This window comes from Bombus vosnesenskii, unplaced genomic scaffold (genome assembly GCF_011952255.1).
Source record: "Bombus vosnesenskii isolate JDL3184/JDL3185 unplaced genomic scaffold, Bvos_JDL3184-5_v1.1 scf7180000013285, whole genome shotgun sequence".
Lineage (NCBI taxonomy): Eukaryota > Metazoa > Arthropoda > Insecta > Hymenoptera > Apidae > Bombus > Bombus vosnesenskii.
Window position 1 is genome coordinate 3278923 of NW_022882938.1, and position 18617 is coordinate 3297539.

General features: G+C 41.0%; 1 protein-coding gene across 4 annotated transcripts in view; it reads right to left on the reverse strand.

Annotated features, from left to right (window-relative positions):
* Positions 1-4597: 4597 nt before the first annotated feature.
* Positions 4598-18617, reverse strand: part of LOC117232141 (pumilio homolog 2) — a 63960-nt gene continuing 49940 nt past the window's right edge. For 3 of the 4 annotated variants that reach the window (XM_033491325.1, XM_033491326.1, XM_033491324.1), the window contains 9 exons: positions 12150-12533; positions 11575-11815; positions 10942-11106; positions 10537-10656; positions 10162-10456; positions 9830-10070; positions 9268-9658; positions 9019-9187; positions 4598-8879 (listed from right to left, as the gene is read on the reverse strand). In XM_033491325.1, coding sequence (XP_033347216.1) covers positions 8564-8879; positions 9019-9187; positions 9268-9658; positions 9830-10070; positions 10162-10456; positions 10537-10656; positions 10942-11106; positions 11575-11815; positions 12150-12533 — 2322 coding nt within the window. In that variant the 3' untranslated portion in view covers positions 4598-8563. The remainder of the gene's footprint in view (positions 8880-9018; positions 9188-9267; positions 9659-9829; positions 10071-10161; positions 10457-10536; positions 10657-10941; positions 11107-11574; positions 11816-12149; positions 12534-18617) is intronic. The other variant, XM_033491327.1, reaches the window with a different exon arrangement.

The window sequence follows — 18617 nt, forward strand, 5'->3', positions numbered from 1 at the left end:
AGCATTTAATACAAAACGATGTACAAAATAAAGAAAAGAGAATAAAGAAAAAAATAAACGCATAAGCAAAAAGCATGAACACTAACGACGAAATAAGTTGGAATAACGTTTGATTCGAAGTAACCGGAAATGCACTGGATCCAAAGAGCAAAGCTTGCGCGACGAGAAAATCTAAAAGAGCGCGAGAACACTGAATCGATTGAATGAACAGGAAAATGTGGAAATTTTTCTTCGTTTCGTGTTGTTTTCCTTTTTTTCCTTTTTTTTTCGTTTTATTGTAATAAGTTATCACGACATCCTCCTTTCACATTATATTCAGATTCGAAAATCCTTTTTATTTAACGTTCTAGAAAATATGAAATACAATCGACAAAGACGCTAATTAGTATATAATAATACCGTAACGATGTGTATCGTTCTTGGAAATAGTTTTACAATACATATATATCGGCGGAAACGCTTTGCATATTATTGGTTTGACAGAACGTCTAACGTAAAGCCGCAAAACAGAACTCTTTGGACCTGGGCAATGTTAAGGAACCGCTACCACCACGAGTCAAAACGAATTCGTATATCCCAATTAAAGAATCGATCAACAGAAAAACAAGAATGCGATAATTGATGAACGAACGAACACGGTATGTCGTTAAACAAGAAAGGAACAAGTAATCGTGGGAAGAACAAAACTTATTGCATGAAACCATTCGTCTTCTGGCTTTCATGTGCTCGTAAAAAGTGATCTCGCGTGCGTTATTTCTCGCGTACTCTTTATTCTCGAAAAATTCCGGTACGTCGATTCTACCATCGACGCGTGACTATTTAAAAAAATCTACGCTCTTTTTTTCACCGAGGAGTGAGTGTATATTACTTATTTCTTATTATTTCTTTCTTCTTTTTCTTTTTAAACGTTTTTCTTTCGAGGTGGCGGTTTGTAGTGGCTCTCTTTCGTCGCTAGTGCATTTTTTATAAACCGTTTTTTTTTGACATGCTCTCTTTCGTTAGTTTTTTCCTTTTTTAGTTTTTACTTAAATGGTACAATGACGTATTTTTTATCATTTTTTTTTGTCTCTTTAATCTACTCGCACTGTTCTGCCTGCTTGTAAAAAACATCGTCGAAAATGATTCTTTTCGTGGCTATTTCATCGTTTCTACGTTCTATACACTAATATACAAGTTACGCAATTTTTTTGTTTTAATCCGTATGCCTGTCCGTCCCACTTATCTAATTATCCGCTAACATGGAATACATTTCTTGTTCTTTATATCCCTCTGCATCTACCGTGTGTCCCAGAAGCATCACCGGCTCGTACATTGCTCGCGCGATTATCGAACAACAATTGTCTTTTTCTTTTTCATTACGTTCAACGTATGAACGACTGTTATCATGAAACGATAATGTTAACAAGAAGCTAAAAAAATAAGAAGAGAGCTTTTAAAAACGTTACACCGTGTTGTCACGAAATTTCACACCTCTCCTTTCCAGGCGAATCGAGCAACGCAACATGTCAAACAATTTATAATTACAGCTTATACATGCTTCGTATATATTACAAACAGCTTACGATTTAGCCGATGACGCCTTTTTCTTTTCATTTCGCCGAAATAAACGACATTTAATTCGCAACAATGTACACGCGCATACGATTAAATATCGAAAGAAAAATCATGGATGACACGAGTCGACCCGCGTGCAAGTGTAAGAGCCAGTGGCGTGGCAAACGAGTGTACGCATACATATATGACATATATCTGACAAATATATACGATATATATATATTTATATATATATGTTCAATTAGCCCTGCGAATCCGTGGTTGTTTCGTGTAACCGTGTCGAGGATAGATGTGTACGTGTATACTGTGAGATTATGTAATGTAATGAAAATGACGATATCTCTGCGGTGAGAATAGCGCGCTACTGTACATCAGTCTTAATATCAGGGCGCACCATTCCCGTGGATGTTCTTCTACGTCCTCTTCGTCCTTCCTTGGTTCACGCGTGCGACCGCGCGCGGATTCGCGTCCCGTCACCTAAAGAGGCAGTCAAAGGAACGCTGAACGGTGAACCAAGGATGTAGCGAATCAATTTACTATTTCACGTTTTCCTTTGTTATTCGATTAACTGTATAGCGCCATGGCAGTTGAAACCGGTGGGTGCGAAGATGAAAAATGAAGAAGAACGCGGTGTCTTAGATCTGTGTGCTTCTTTCGCGCGTGTATGTGTGTGTGTGTGTGGGTGTGAGCGCGCGCGCGCGCGCTCGTGTATATTGTATGTATTCGTAAGCTTGCATTCAACGAAGAGAGGCAAGCTGTTGCTTTTTTTTTTTCGTTGAATACTTGTAAACGGATACCGTGGCATATCATCACATCACCAAATAATATCGATCTTGTATGTCTACCTATGTGTGTAGGGCATGCGTGATATATGCACATGTAGCGTATACGTGTGTGTAGATGAGTGTATGTTGCGTGTGTGTGTACGATCGAGTGTGTTCTACAAGTGGGAGGTCGCAGATCTTTCATATATATATAATACAATTAGCATGTAGTATTAAAATCATATACAATTGTTACAATATTTAAATAGTACTTATTACATATATATCATATATCGATAGTTTTCAAAGGTTTTAGGTATACATATACAGATATATATATATTTATATGTATATATATGTATAATCAATTATTTATAGGGTTGCTTAATTGTCCTCCTCTTTCGGATCATATGCGTTCCCACCGGGAATCCTTTCTTGATTTTGCGTTTTCTGTATATCTTTGTTTCTTCATCATGATGTTTGCAAGATACCTTCAAGAAAGAGTGACGTGTGTCCGGGTATAGATGGGGCGAAAGAGAAAGAGATGATTGTATCTAAAGTACAAATATTAGAGGCTTAAAGGGAGCGCAAAGGGATATACGTAACGCAACGTGGGAACGCTGTCATATTACTTGCACGATATCTCTGTATATGCCGAATCGAACATCGTGTTGATCGTTTGCAGATAAATGTTGTTATATAAAACAGTAGTCAATTTATCTTTCGCATAAATTTCGTTTAATCGATAAATGCTCGTCGTACCCCTCTTGGTGAACATTTACAGTTACAAGAATTTAGAGTGGGGCATTTAACTGAAATTTAGACGAGACAGTAAAAAACATTCGTTTATCAAATACTGTTCCATGTGATCCGTTACATATACAGAGATATTACGACACGAAGATGCTCCTTTGATAATGTGATCGGCGTGCGCGAAACTTCATGAATACGAATTGTGCTGCGGCAAATTTCAATGGTTTTTGTCCAATTGAATTGCTAGATTGGGATGTTTACACGCCTTCTATAAATTGGAAGAGACGAACGAGCCGGTCGGTCGTCTTTCCCCTGGTTTTATTTTGCTCTTTTCTTCGTTAAAGGCAAGAATAAGTCCGATACTGTTTGCGTTACAAATCCCGCGATTCGGATCCTTTATTAACAAAATTTTTCATTACTCGGTGACGAATCGTATAATCGCACAGAAATTTACAAAAAGACATACCAAACTGTGTGTACAGAAATACTAAATAATGTGTATCGCACTTTTACATATTTTACAAAGAGTACACGCTCTTAAGGAATAGGATGTACGATTCGCTATAACTAGACAAATTTCGCAGACGGATCTGAGATCGCACAATCCGTAATGCAGGAAAAGAACGAACGGTGAAAGAATACAAAGTTCTAAGTCACAAAAAAAAAAAAAAAAGTCGAGAAACCGTCGTGTGTAATGTTATGCGTACCATGAACGTATAATTCCGATTTTTCCATCTTTTTCCCGCTCTTTACGTTTTGTTTTATACACGGTGCACGAGCACATCGTAGAAGTCGCGCAACCAATAATTATTTCGTCCTTCTCGCGCTATATAAAAAATTTACACTATTTATAATCAAAAGTTATTGATGAATTTCTTTTCCATTCCTCAGAAGCTTAGAGATGTATACATATATATAACACGACAGCAATAAGGTTGTCAACCTATCGCTAAACATTTGCACTAAACTGTTTTTTTTTCGTTTTTTATCTTTTAATTAAAGTAAAGATTTGTATCTTTTCTTTTTACTCTTGCTTCAAAAGGACAAAATGAAAAAGCCGGAGCATAAAAAAATGTGTTCGTACTATTTTATGTATCATATTTATAAAGCGTTATATACGTGAGTTTGTCATACTCGTGTTTTCATATATATATATATATATATCATATATATATATGCACGCATATATATATATACATATATACATATATATACATATACATATACATATACATATACATATATATATATGTGTATATATATATGCATGTATGTATGTATGTATATATATATAAAAGTGTGTATAAAGCAATTATTAGTAATAACAATAATAATCCGTAGAGGGAAGGTCGTTAATCAAACAATATTGATAATTATAGCAATAATAATAATAATAAGAAGAAGAATCATAATAATAATAATGATAAGAATCATAATAAGAATATTAATAATATAATTATAATAATAATAAAAGTATAATAATAATGAATAACCTTAGCTGATAAGACATGAGATTTTGCGTTCGATTTTCGCTTCTGTTGAGTGACTTTTCGGTATTCATTTTTTGCGTTTTTTTTTTTCCTAACTCGACAGGGTGATTATCATGATGGTTCTATTACAAATGAGATGTTGAATTCCGACGTTTAATTTACAGATGATGCGCGCGATTTACACGGACGAAGGAACTATCGTCATTCCTTATTAAATATTAATACAACATATTGACGTCGCATATTTATGTAACTCGCGTTTTAAAAACGGCAAAGTATCCTGTCGGCTGAGGATGAAAAGTGGCGGTTGGAATGTCTCTGTCCTGTATATGTTGAGTTTTTCCATTTCGTTATATCGTACATGTGACACTGTTTTTCATCTTTAATTTCTCTTTTTGTTTTTCTATGTCCTTGACATTTTTTTTCTTTGCTATTCGCGGCTCTAAAACGAGCAGCCTCCTCTCAGCGATTTCCGAAAAGATCGAATTCAGGTGTGGGGAACGGTAGCTCGCGTACGTTATCATCCATTCTCCACGAGTACCAGTACCAATCGATCGAATTACTCAGAGAATCCGTGGGCAGATTGGAGGGAAGCAAACGAGAAAGAACGAACGGTCGTTTAAAACCCGATAAGTACTGAGTCTTACGCACTTCCCCTCCTAAACATTTCCAAACTTTTCCTCCCTACTTTTGAACCTGTCGCGCCATTATTACTTTTTGACAGCAATCCTTCAGCAAAGACGAAAGAGAAAGAGAGAAAGGGTTTACCTAAGAATTTGTCAATTTCGTTAATAAATCGTTATTTACAATATGTTACAAAGAAAGCGGCTATTTTCTTCCTCTTCTTTCTTTTTGGCTCTTTCCTTTTCTTTCCTTTTCCCTTTTATTTTTCACATCTTTTTTGTACAAAACCCTAACGGACCTCGAGTTGTTTGCGCTGGTTCCTTCTATCTTTATTTTCTTGTTCCTCTATTTTTTGTTTCTTTTTAGAATTCTACACGTTTAACATCTAAGTTAACAAAATATTATACATTGTACACAGTTGAGATACAACTCGATCTTATTACAACTACCTATCGGCTGTGAGAATGCAACACGCAACGAACTTCCTTTTTCGAATGTATACAAATAGGTGTGGCAAATGTGCGGCGCACACGAACGTCGAATTTAAAAACTTAGCAAGATTTTCTTTTTGTACAACCGTCGAGAATCTCTCGATGAAGAATAATTATATACATACATACTCGTGAAGTGATTTAGATGAAACGTTCTGCTTCGAAACGCTGTTTTGTTCTTGGAATTTCTCAGAAAACCTCTTAAGAACGAGCTACAAGTTATTCCAATTTTATCTTAAAAATGGAATAATAAATCTCCAATTCTGATCTGAATTTTTATTCCTCTAGGAATACGTCTTTAACAAATATAAAAATCCTACGCAACGAAGTATGCGTGAAAGTCGCCGAAATGAACTAAGTATATAGGTGAATTGTACAAAAGAAAATCCTTCGGAAAAGAACGCTATGAAATTGATGATTTTGATCGATGAACTGCTTCATCGAATGTACAAAATCTTAGGAATACAGAAAGTGATGCAAAAATACGTGATGCATGCACGATGTACGAAGCTAATCGTTAAAGCGGACGAGGCGAGACAGAGAAGAAAAAAGATACGAGAAATATAGTTATGCGTGTCCTTTTATAATGCGAAAGTTCGATTAAAAGGAACAAGTACGATATTATTGAAAACAGCTGAGAGGTGCTCTTTCCAACCGTCTTGTGTGATCAGTATATATAATACAATTGAAATGCTTGGTGTGTATAATATGTTGAACTAATGTGTGAACATGTTGTAAAGGCGTAGGGAAAGAATGGCGCGAAAAGATATAGATACACACGCATTGGGAATATTAATTTCCTGACGTTTTTCTTCTTTTAAAGAACGCGTTATCATTTATACAATGTACAATGGATCTCGGTTACGTTCAAAAATCACCGCGATAATCGCGATGGCTGCGATTATTTAAAAATGGAAGGGAGTTATCGGGGATGTGGGTCAGAAGGGGTGGGATTTTTGGATGAATTCGAACATAAGTGATTTCCTTTCTCTAGAGTGTTTCCTTCGTCAAAAATCTTCATATTTTACAATTGAAAAGTATGTATAAATGTATGTGCCTGTACGTGTATAGAGGGGGAGATCGATGGGGAGATCGATGGGGTGGTTGAAACCATTTTTAAAACGGTAGGAGAAAGGGAAATATTAACGTATATTGATCGAGGGTCAGCAGCATTAGAACGTAAATCATATTTAAATTTAATATAATTAGTAATTATTATAATACACGATATTCACAAAGTGCGTTAAAAAGGAGAGAATTCCCGTGAAAAATAAAATATTCATTGAATTTACGGTTCCTCACGATAAGGTTGTCACGTCGTACCTATACACATTTGTTATTTATTTATATCACAATTTACAAAATTTGGGGATCTCGGGAATAGGAGAAAGGAGAAACAGGGCGGAGGGGCAAGGATCGGAAGGAAAGGGATGCAAAAAGGATGTAAGAGAGTAGAAAAAAAAATGCTTCGCGCTTCAGAGCGACAAACGTAAAAATGAACAAAGGAGAACCGTGCTAACGACTTGATGTCTCTCCTCATTGTTTTGTTTCTGTCTTTTAGTTTCATTCTTTTCATCTCCTGTTAAGTTCTGTCTTCGAGAGAAGTACACACATATACATAATATACTGATTCATCTTCCAAATTCTTATAAACGTTAAACGAGTTATAAAATCGATTTCTCTTTGCTTCTCTTGTCTTTCTTTTTTTTTTTCTTTCTTTTACGAACAATTTGAAGCAATCAAGGGGGCAGATCAGCGGTCAGGTATGGGGTACTCAGCTCCATTCCCATGTCAAACGCTATGCTAGATTTAATCAACATATCTGTAGCTCCTAACCTCTATCGAATCTGAATCGATATCGATTCAATGATCGGACGTATACCGCACAAACACTATTTTCAGCGTGCGAAGATAGTACGGTACACTTGCGATCAAAACATTTCGTGCATGGTGTTAACGGCCACCGCACCCTCATTACAACTCGATATAAATGCATGCAGCTCTAAGATCTATCCTAGCTGTCTAAACACAATTCTCTCTTCTTCAAAATTTTTGTTGTTATTACCGAGTTTTAATCACGATGAGCCGTATGACTCAACTAACTTCTCCTCTTGTTCTTTCATTGTTTTATGCTTTTCTCATAGGTGTTTAAATGTTTGCCAGAGGACAGGGCCTACGCTCTTTCAAAAGAGTGCTGAGTTTAAAGAGCTTAACAATTTTACCCAAAATGAGGGGAAGTATGTCATAAATTGTTGGAACTATCATGCCGTTAAAACTGTTCTAAAACTCATTGAAAACGAGTGGTGTTTAAAATACAATCAGCCATCTCAGCACTAGTTTCTTTTATATAGTTGCTCGAAGCTTATCCAGCTATTGTGAGGAAACTCGGCTCTCGAACGTTATTAATGCAACTTCCGCGACATTTCAATGTAAATCGCTATTGATATATTACTCGGCAGCACGTTTGATTACTAATAGAAAAAATGCACTGTACTAACGTTATTTTAGAAGTTGATTTTTCCTGACACATATTTGACCTAAAAATTCGTTCTCCTCGTACCGTAATTTCGCGTTGTCCATTCTTGTTGATCTGTACAAATTGTTAGCGTCTCTCGTTCTTTATGGTTTTGCAAAAATAAGAAAAATTATCTCGGTAGTACTTTTTTTTCGTCTTAAGTGAATACGCGCGTGTTCTCTTCTTTCAGCTTTATAGTTTCAAGAAGGGACAACGTGACAAGCGGCATATTGAAATGCATTCTTTTTTTTTTCCTCGTCCATTATATGTTTAATGACGATAGATACGTTGCATAAATATTACGTAGATCTTAGTACGTATTTTTTTGAACGTACGAAGATCCTCAAGTTGTTACTTTCCGAAACCGTACGCTTATAAAACCTGCGTTGGCTGCTGAGCTGGTGTAGATACTGCACCAGCAGCAGAAGCAGGCGGTCCAATAGGACCAAGATCACCTCCACCACTCGTAGCACCAGCGGGTGTTGCTACCCCCATTGCAGATGCAGTTTTCATGAAGAATTTCTCCAGCTTGACAATGATGTGCTTGCCATAGGTGTACTTGCGCAAGCTACCTAAATGTGGGCGAATCTTGTGCATCAGTACTTTACGTTGTGCTGGTTCTGCTACATCGATCATTTTCTGAACCACGTAGTTGGCATACTGATCCTTCATCATGACGTTCAATGCGCTATTTCGTAACAAGTATAAAAAGTAAGCAGTTAATGGCAAGTACAAACGAATTTTAGCAACAAGTTGCAACAAAAGAAATATTGGTGGAAATAATTCTCGTTGATAAATATCGAAGTTCTATATGTTGCGAAACCTACTTGTCGTTAAATCCGCATACTTCCTCAATGAGTACAGCACGCTCTTGTCTTGTAGCATGGGTCACACACTTTTCAACGACGTTGCTCGCAAATTTATGTTGAGAGAGAGTAAGTACTTTACCCCTAACACTGCTGATTAACTGTGCCTTGTCTTCCGGCTTTCCATGTTCTATAAAACAAACACGTACGAATGAGTTACTCTGGTAGGAAAAGAAAGTTATAAATATATTTTTAAACAACGACATTTACCAAGCACATGTTGGATCACATAATTTCCATATTGATCTTGAATAAGTTGGTCAGTTGCAGCGTGTAACTCTTGAAGAATGCCCTGAGTTTGTTCAGGAGTGCAGTGCTCGAGAATACGTTGAATTACTCTGCAACCGTAGGGATGAGTACTCAAGGAATACACTTGACCAGCGAATGCTCCGATTACAAACTGCAGTGCTCGTGGTTCAACGCACTCGATGCATTTTTGCACAACGTGATTTCCATTTTGATCTTTAACGCATTTCAAAACGTGCCCGTCCAGTTCACGGACAATCTCTTGTTGCTGTTCTGGTCCGATCGATTCGAGAGCTTTCTGAATCACTCTACAACCGTACATTTGCAGTGCCAAAGGCAGTACGTGTCCTCGAACCTAACATCAACGATTAATTGAACGCTAGTAAAGATCTAAAAGACTTTATGCATCTACTTTAATCGTTCAGCTACAATTATTTTCGATCAATAAGTATCAGTTGACACGCAAAGGTATTCATCATTTAATCTACTTCCTACATACGTAAATAAAAATGAACGTCGTAATTACCTTCTGGGCAAGGGTGGATTTTTGTTCCGGCGTACCGAACTCGAAGAACTTCTGAATAACATAATTCCCGAAAACATCGGTCATCAATGAATAAGCAGAAGTAAGGATCTCTTGGAATACAAGCTGCTTTTCGCTAGCCGAAGCACGTTCTAATTTCTGCTGAATAAAACGGGAACCATGCTGATCTTGACTGAATTCAACTATGTGATTGGCCAAATCACGTAGCTGAAGACTCGGGAATCTGAAGTATATGAGAATTGCTTGTAACATAAGCTGTGTTACGAGACAATGAGACACTCGTGTCCTCGAGTGATAACTGGGGAAGCACGTACCGGTTATTCCTAAAGTCTTCTAACAAACGTGATCGTCCACCAGCATTTTTGTCCCCGATGCTGGTCGTGCCACTGCGGCCAGGTTTGCCCACCAAGTTCGGGAAAAGAGAGCTACTAGAGCCGAAAACCCCGTTGGCTGTTAAAGCTGGAACTGCGCTAGCACGGAACTTGGCTTCAGCGCCGGGGGCAGCAGATACCCGACTTGCTCCACCGACGAGTCCACCTAAAGACCCTCCCAAAGTTGGCGGTGGTGTTAAGGATAATCCTAATGGGCTTGGCGATGCAGTTACTGTGCCTGCAAATAAGATCGTGCAACTGTAGACGAACGTACTTAACCCTCCGAATTATACAACACACAGAGCAGCGGATCAGTACCTAGGGCTCCGTAACTCTGAGGCCATTTTGCACGGCTGTACTCCAAGCTAGGGCTGAAAGCAGATGTATTTCTATCGAACGAATCTCTTCGGGCGGTCGAAGAAGCTCCAAGACCTAGACCTGAGAACAGATAAGAAGAGATGCGAGATTTTCTAAAAGCCGAATTTCACTAAGGGACAAGCTCACGATTGTCGATGTATGATTGTTTTAAGGTATACAAAGACGTCACTAGGAGAATACGTTCAAAATGACAAGTGTGTAAAGACAAACGATAAGGCTCTTGCAAAGCATGCAAACATATGCGGTCGTTATGTACAAAAGAGAAAAATCGAGGACACCGCCGACGCCTGAAACTGAAACATCCGTTTCGAAAGAGTGTGTTGTTCGTTGGCTAGGAATGTGTACCTGTACTCTGAAGCTGAGCGGGCGAGCCTAGTGCTCCCAGAGGGGAGCCGCCATATCCTAGTGCCGCTAAACCTGCGGCTAGTCCCGATCCTTGCTGTTGTGCCTGCTGTACCGCAACTGCTTGAGCCTGTGCAACCACTGCTGCTGCACTGCACGCCGCCAGACCTGCACCAAAAGCCCGCAACCCACACACGCTCTTAGTTATCAATTAATTTGCCGTACCTTACCGACCTTATACCGTCTATAAGCCTAGCGGTACACCGTTCCAACACATACACACGCACGCTTCCGGTATCGACAACGAATTCGTACTAGACATTTTTAGTCACCAGGTTAATACGTGGCGTGTATACACGTATGTACAAGTAACAAAGAAGTTATTCGACGTTAATATATATATATAAATACATATGTATATTTATACGCATAACTGTTTCTCAAAAATTCACTGATATATTTAATCGTGAGTCATGCATATGTATAGGCTATACATAATATGTATATAGATTTATATATATATGTATACCACGTAGAACAGAATCAATATGTCGGAAAAAAAGTAACACATATCTACAATGCTGATGAGCAGTCCGGATATTTAATTACAATCTCTATGACTACAACGCTTCTTACCCAAACATTCTCCCGGTGTTGCATTACTATGGGACGTAGGAGTTGGCTGGGAATATAGACTCGGTGGTGGTGGAGCCGGTGGTCCTGGTGGTGGTTGTGACGGAGCTCTGTTTACCAAAACGGGCGCTGGGCTGACTAATCTCATAGGGGTTGCCGCGGAGCTTAATCCACGCACCCCACCCATCACGATGGATCCATTCTGATCGTAGTACGCCGGTATCACCTGATATTGGCCTTGAACCTGTCAATACATCGATATAAAATCAACTGTATATCAAACGTAATATTAATTTGAAAACGCCGTATACTAGAAGCAAGTAGCAGCTCTGTTTGACACAGAAACGTAGGAACGTTAATGAGCTGGCAAATTGTTGCTCGAAGTTTATATTTAATCCCCACGGCCAAATTTAATCGAGAAACGTTCAACAGGCGAGCGACGGGAGAGACTTTGCACGCAGCGAGACACATATCGGCAATAGCTGAAATTGCGTCGCGACAATAGGATTTATTTCTAAACACATGCATCCGATCCGAATGTCCCATTGGAAAGCGGGCTAGCTAATTAACTTGCTTACAGTTTGAGCCAAATTATTTGCAGTGTCTTGAACAGCAGCTGCCGCCGCAGCCGAAGATGGTGTCAATGGTCTCCTAGGAGGCGGCGGAGCGGCAGCTTGAGGAGGTGCCTGCGGTAGCAATCCGGCTGGATAAACCCACGGCGCTACTCCATAATACTGCGGCACCACTGGAGGTGGTGCACCGGCTATCAATGCTCCGACATATGGTTCTTGACCGCTGATTACGGTATACGGTGCCGTGGGAAAGTTCTGCTGTTGTTGTTGCTGTTGTTGTTGTTGAGCTTGCGAGGCGGCTAGGTACTGCTGCTGCTGCTGTTGTTGCTGCTGCTGCAGGAGTTGCAACTGCTGTGGCGTAGCTCCTTGCGGCTGACTTCGGAATAGTTGCTGCAACAGAAGGAAATCGTATTCGTTAAGCACAATTTTACTCGTTCCTTCCGCGGTTACGTGTGGTCGTCGGTAATAACTCTACCGGACTCTGTTAAAGATACACGTAGGTTCACGGCGCGAGATACTCGTTGTAATCCTCTGTAATTTCACGTCCCTTCGTATTATTACCTTTTACGAGATACCGTACAACTTAATATGCTCAATTATTAATGAAATGGGAAAACAGCCAGCTACCATCATGTACAGGAATTTAGTTGCAAAAACGTCAAATAGCAGGAGCAGTCGGTAGCGACAGGCGATTGCGAATTTTCGGTAATACGTGGCAGGTCCACGAAGCATTACAAATGACGTCAGCTTCTCCTCACCGTCTTAATTTATTCGACAATACGTAGCGAGCGTTTACCGAGGAACTCTGGGCAAAACTCCAATCGCGTTGGACAGAGATTAAAGCGTCCAAGAGTCGGAGAAGCGGCCGATTGAATTGTTAGTCGTGTAAATCTCCACGGTGGTAACGTAATCGGTGCTTCGAGGCTCGATGGCGACACTCTGTTACCGGGTGAGAATCGAGCCGGGCCAGGTTTAAAGTTTCGGACCAAGGTCGAAACATGAGAGAGGAGAAGCCAGGAGGCGGGATTGTCCACGTTCACAGATATCGGTGTAAAAGCAACGTTAAAGTTGTAGACAGCTAAGGCCTGGTTGGCTTGGGTCGACGACCCCCTGCGGACGTTCACCGACAAGCGCTCGCCTCTATGTTACCGGTACTCGTTCTGGACTCTCTAATTGACCGACAAACGCGGTACAGTTTGACCGTGGACGGAACGCTCGTACCAAAGAATCGCGTTTGATTCAATCCATATCTTTCTGTCGATATCTCGAATCTTCGTATCACGTTGCCTCGGCGACTAGAGACTAGAATTGGTTAATTTTGGCAAACCAATTTCACGTAGAAAAGTTCCAATATATTGATTCTAAATAGACTAAGAACGAAACAGTGACGCGAGGTTCGATCGAATAGCGTCGGCCGTTACGTCAACGTTAATTGCTAGGATTGCAATACAAATTACAGACGCTATTACGAACGAATAGTCTTTGGCGTCAACGTTTCATTTAGCCGGGAAGAATGCATTGGCTTCTTCCCCAGCAATTACGCTTTACTCGTTATGGAAGAGGACCACCTACGACATTTTTCCCGTGCCGTCATTAACTTTGACCATAAAAATAATCCCTCTAGGTCCCTTAACGAACACAACGATCTGTGTCTAAATAAATAGGCATTGTTCCGAGTAGGTTGTTGCTCCGCGAGAGCGTAGAAACTTGAACCATTCACGACACGCTCTAGCCCTCCGAGTCAGCGATGCGTTTCGGGTATTAACCTCTTCCGGAAGCGGCTCGAGCTTCAACCAAGGCCACGGTTACGTTCGGTGATTGTTCCATGCGCGAACCTTGCGGACCCCTCTTCTTTCCCAATCTGGTGTACAGGTTGCTTGCTTTTCTTGTCGCTCAAGGTTTAACAAATTCGGAAAGTCTGCCTATACAACGATCCAACGAAGCTCGAGATACCGAGGCAAATTTATCTAAGTAAAGCGATTTTAAAGATCCGAGGTGCTATTATTAGGATATGAGGTGTATTTAATAATGTTATACTAAAATTTAGTGTAAGCACACGTACAAAAATAATATATACCGGTCGTAATCGTCGCTCGCGCCCGATTCTATTACACCGATCGCACAAAGGATAAAAATTCGACTGTCCTAGGCAACCTGCTAATAAACACATTTATATTGACAGACTTATTACAAAAAGTTCAAAGTTACAGTTCTTATGTAACTCCGGTTGAAGGTTACAAATAACGGCTATAACAATCTGTCCCGAGTTCGTTTGCTCTGCCCTTGTAAACCAAAACAACATTGGCACAATAATATGAGTCTCTCCAGATTCGAATTTTCCGTTGACTTTTCTACGTTCATGTGCCGCTACAGATCGTTCTAACGTAACGTCTTTTCGCAAATCTATGAGATTAGAAGGGGTTTCGCTTACATCGATGATACGCAATGCAGACAATCTTTTTGATATGCAGGATTTGAAAATTTGCAGGGCCTAGTTGCAATCAACGTTAACCCACTTCTCGATATGGTACAGTGTAGCCATTCGAAGTAACTAAGGGCCATAAAACTGACTGACTTGTTTATTTTATCTCCAGATACATCTCTTGTTACGAATCTATTCGAGGAAGAGCAGCACAGTGTAATTCGCTAAACCGGCTAAACGATAGGCGCCAGATCAGGCTCTTAATATTTATTGCGTCTACGAAATGTTTAATAACGCTGTATACTATCTTATCGCTGGCCTGACCCGTGTGGCACCAACGATATACAACGGCACTCCACACCCTACTATCCTGCTCTATCTTTCAATCTCATTCAGCGATTAAGTTTCAATTACTTAACACGCTGTAATTTTCAATCTTCCAGCAGGCATGTGAAAGAAAGATTGCAATATCTTATACCGATACTGACAAAGCAGATACGAAGAGGAAGCGGACAGGATTCGAGTTGTGGTGTCACCAGCTGACGGTTGACACGTCGATGGCTTACCATAGGAAAGCGTAGAAAAGAACGGTCGAGGGGCTACTCAATTCACGGCACAGTTTTCAATGGAAGTTGCAGCAGGAGCCATTACCGCAGAAGTCATTAGTGCCCTCGAACGGGATGAGGTGAAAACGAACGCCTAAATGGAAATCACGGTGATTGCGTTTGAAAAGGGGTGAAAAAAAAATGGGGTTGAAGCTCGACACAGAACCGGGGGAACCGTTTGATTTTGGCAAGGGTGGAAAACAATGCCCGAGAACATTGTCGTAGGTGAGAGAAGAGGGCTGCTATACGTTCCTGGAAGTGTGACTCACTGTTGAATACGTAAGGTTTCCGCCGGCGGCTTACAAATCCGCGCTACAATACCAGGCCTATTGATTCCTGCTCTCTACACGCTCGAGTATCCACACACGTTGAAGAGAGAATATCTGGCACGAGTCGACCGTGACAATCGTTGCCAGATTTTTCGAAAACCCTTCGGGCATTATCCGTCCTTAATGGTTGGTGGCATTCGAGTTTTCCGCTCATACGACCGCGATCACGATGCGTACACGACCGCACAGTTTGTGCGCAACGATCATTCTACTCGTGCTTGCTAATCGAATATAGCTGGCGCACGCTCGTTCGAGCTCGTACTACTATTCGATTGAGGAAGTTAAATGGCATAAATTAAGCCTGGTGAGGTTCGCGAGAATGCGATCAATTCTCTTTGTGGAACAGGTATTTTAACACGCCTTCATAGAGCTCGATCGCCTTCCAAACGAGACGATTCGTTTCTTATTAAATTTCATTGGATCGGTAAGCGTTAAAAAGACGAGCTTTGACAAGAGGAGCTCGGTCTCCAGTGCCAGAGAATTACACGTCCAGCGAGGAACGGTAGAATTGGCGAAAAGCCCGAACTTCGATTACCAACGGTAGAAGCGGTCCACAGCCGGCGTAATCAGTGATATAAGAAGCATTAAGCGAGAGATATTCGTTACTAAATCCCTCGCAACGCGGTCGTGAAAACGGGTTTCAACGAACGGAGTTCAACGAACTTTCGAGCGTGCTCGTTTGACTTTCAAAACGGCGTGCTTCGAATGGTAACTTTAACATTTACCACACGAACTGCCTTTCTTGCGGCGCGAGTGAACCACGTTCGAAACGATCGATCGTTTTGACCGTCATGCCGCGCTGTCGAAATTTTCAACTCGACGATTTTCGCTCGGCCGAACGCCGAACGTAGAAAATCAGCCAAGCAAAACTAGCACCAAGTTTACGGCAGCCGATGGCCCAATGGTGTTGCGACGTCGTTGCGGATAAAGTAGAAGGGAGGAGACGATGTTTCTCATCGTCTTTCTTTTTATCCGTCTCTGTCGCTTTCATAGTCCAACAATCAGCGACATCGCACTTTCGACGTGGCAGGACGTGCCAGCAACGACACTCTCGAAAAGAGGAAGAGAAATCGTTTGGACGCGCAACGCCGATAACTTTTGTCGTTAATACGTAGCGTGTTGTGTTCCCTTCGTGTGTTACGCGCGTAAACTCTGTTGGAGAAAGATCGATGTAATACGGGCATGAAAAGGTCTCGAATCGGAGCATGCATCCGCCAGCAGCGTTTTATCGTTCATGCATTGTGACAATCGCGAGAAACTTTGATAACGGCGTGGATATCGTACCGGTGGTGTTTCGATAACGCATTTTAGTTTCGCTGACACTAACGTTACAAACATTCAATTCTCAACGTGTTACGGTTTGCCGATCGACCGCAACGCGTTTTGATACGATTATTCCTAACCTGATGTGCGCGATTCGAGAACACACCACCACGATCAAGTCGATCGGTCCCTCCAAACGTGTCGATAGATTCTTATCTTTATCAAAAGTTCAATATACATAGCAACCAATTACTTGATACGGCGTATACGTTGATTTAAAGATGATTTTTATTACAATCGGAATAGAGATTACTCGTTATCTTGAAAAAATACCGCGGAGGAGTATGAAAAATATTATCTAAATTTATAAATTTCATCGGGAAAGGTTTGCACAATCGAGACCCAAATCTTGAAAGACCGCATCTGTTTGGCCGAAATGTGCTTTTCAGTGCACGATCGATGTTGACGTCAGGCAGCTAACTCGAAAATGGGTTGCAAGTAAGTATTGGTAGACAAGGTATGCTCCATTGGCCTTGTAATGTCACGCGTACCTCGATAATTACGTATTCTGATGCCTGAACGTCGATGTTGTATCACGCGTTCCATTCTCTTCTCTCAACTTCGTACTACCGACGACTTCGGCGACAAAAAATAGAAAGTTTCGTGTTTCTTTAATTCCTTAACTAATCTTTCACCTGTGTAAGACAGACCACCGAAGAGGATGGTGCGCAGCTATTGAAACTTTTCGATTACAAGCGCGCGCGAACGTCAGAGACCGTAATGTTCGTGCATCTGCGAGTGGTAATGAACGATGGAACTAGCCGGTAAAACTTTCCACCAGGTTGAATTGAACTGAATCTAGATTTCGGCCTGCACATTACCATATCTCCTAGGCGAGCGCGTATTATTGATTCTAACCGAGCAAAGTCGCTATTCCGCTTGGATAGCAGCGCGGCGTGCCGCGTGCACGTAAACCGCTTTGGCAAAGACGAATTTCGCCAGGGAAATTTATTAACATTTCGCGGCCGAGGCAACGCCATTAGCTCGCTTTGATTGCCGCCAATCTGAATATCAACCTTGAACGAGCGTTTTACGAGCCCCGCGAAAACTATCTATGATATAAGCAACCAGAGTGTGCGCATTCGCTTTCCGCGGGGAACAATAGCGATGCGCAACGAGGGAAACTTGACTTTTAAAATTAGAACTTTTGGCCAAGGGAATAATCTCGATGATCGTGGATTGATGATCGCGAATCGACGATTCATTTCTCCGGCGATAAAAGAGTCGTTCGGATTGGCAGAACGACAGATGGGAAATGTGGCATGAAAAGCAGGACGCGTATCGATGAATCGAAAACTGGCGGGGCAGAGCAGAAGCAGGATATTTGTGAAACACGGGCTGTTTGCGTGAAATAAAAGTACAACGACAAATAGCGGAGAAGCCCGTTACTTAACCGCTTCGGAGCACCGTTAACTCACCTGACTGCGTGTACGGAATATACAGGGTGTCTTCGACGTGGCTGCACAACGACATATTCCCACTTGGCTCTATATCGAAAACGTTCGCGTAGGTAATTTTCCAATCTAAATCCCCCATCGACGTCGTAACCCGTTCTCCGATTATCGTTACAATTGTATCACGTGCTATTAATTACCAAAAAGCCTGGCAAATCTCGTGTTTCTCCGCTCGTTCCCCGACATCGATGTTAATTAAACCGAACGTACTTTTATCACGAATTTCCTCTCGGATCGATCGTTCCTCCCAAGCACGAGTCACGATCACGGTTAGATAGATAATGATAATTCTTTTAAACAGAAAAATATTCCGGCGTTCGAACAACAGAATTCCGGTCTAC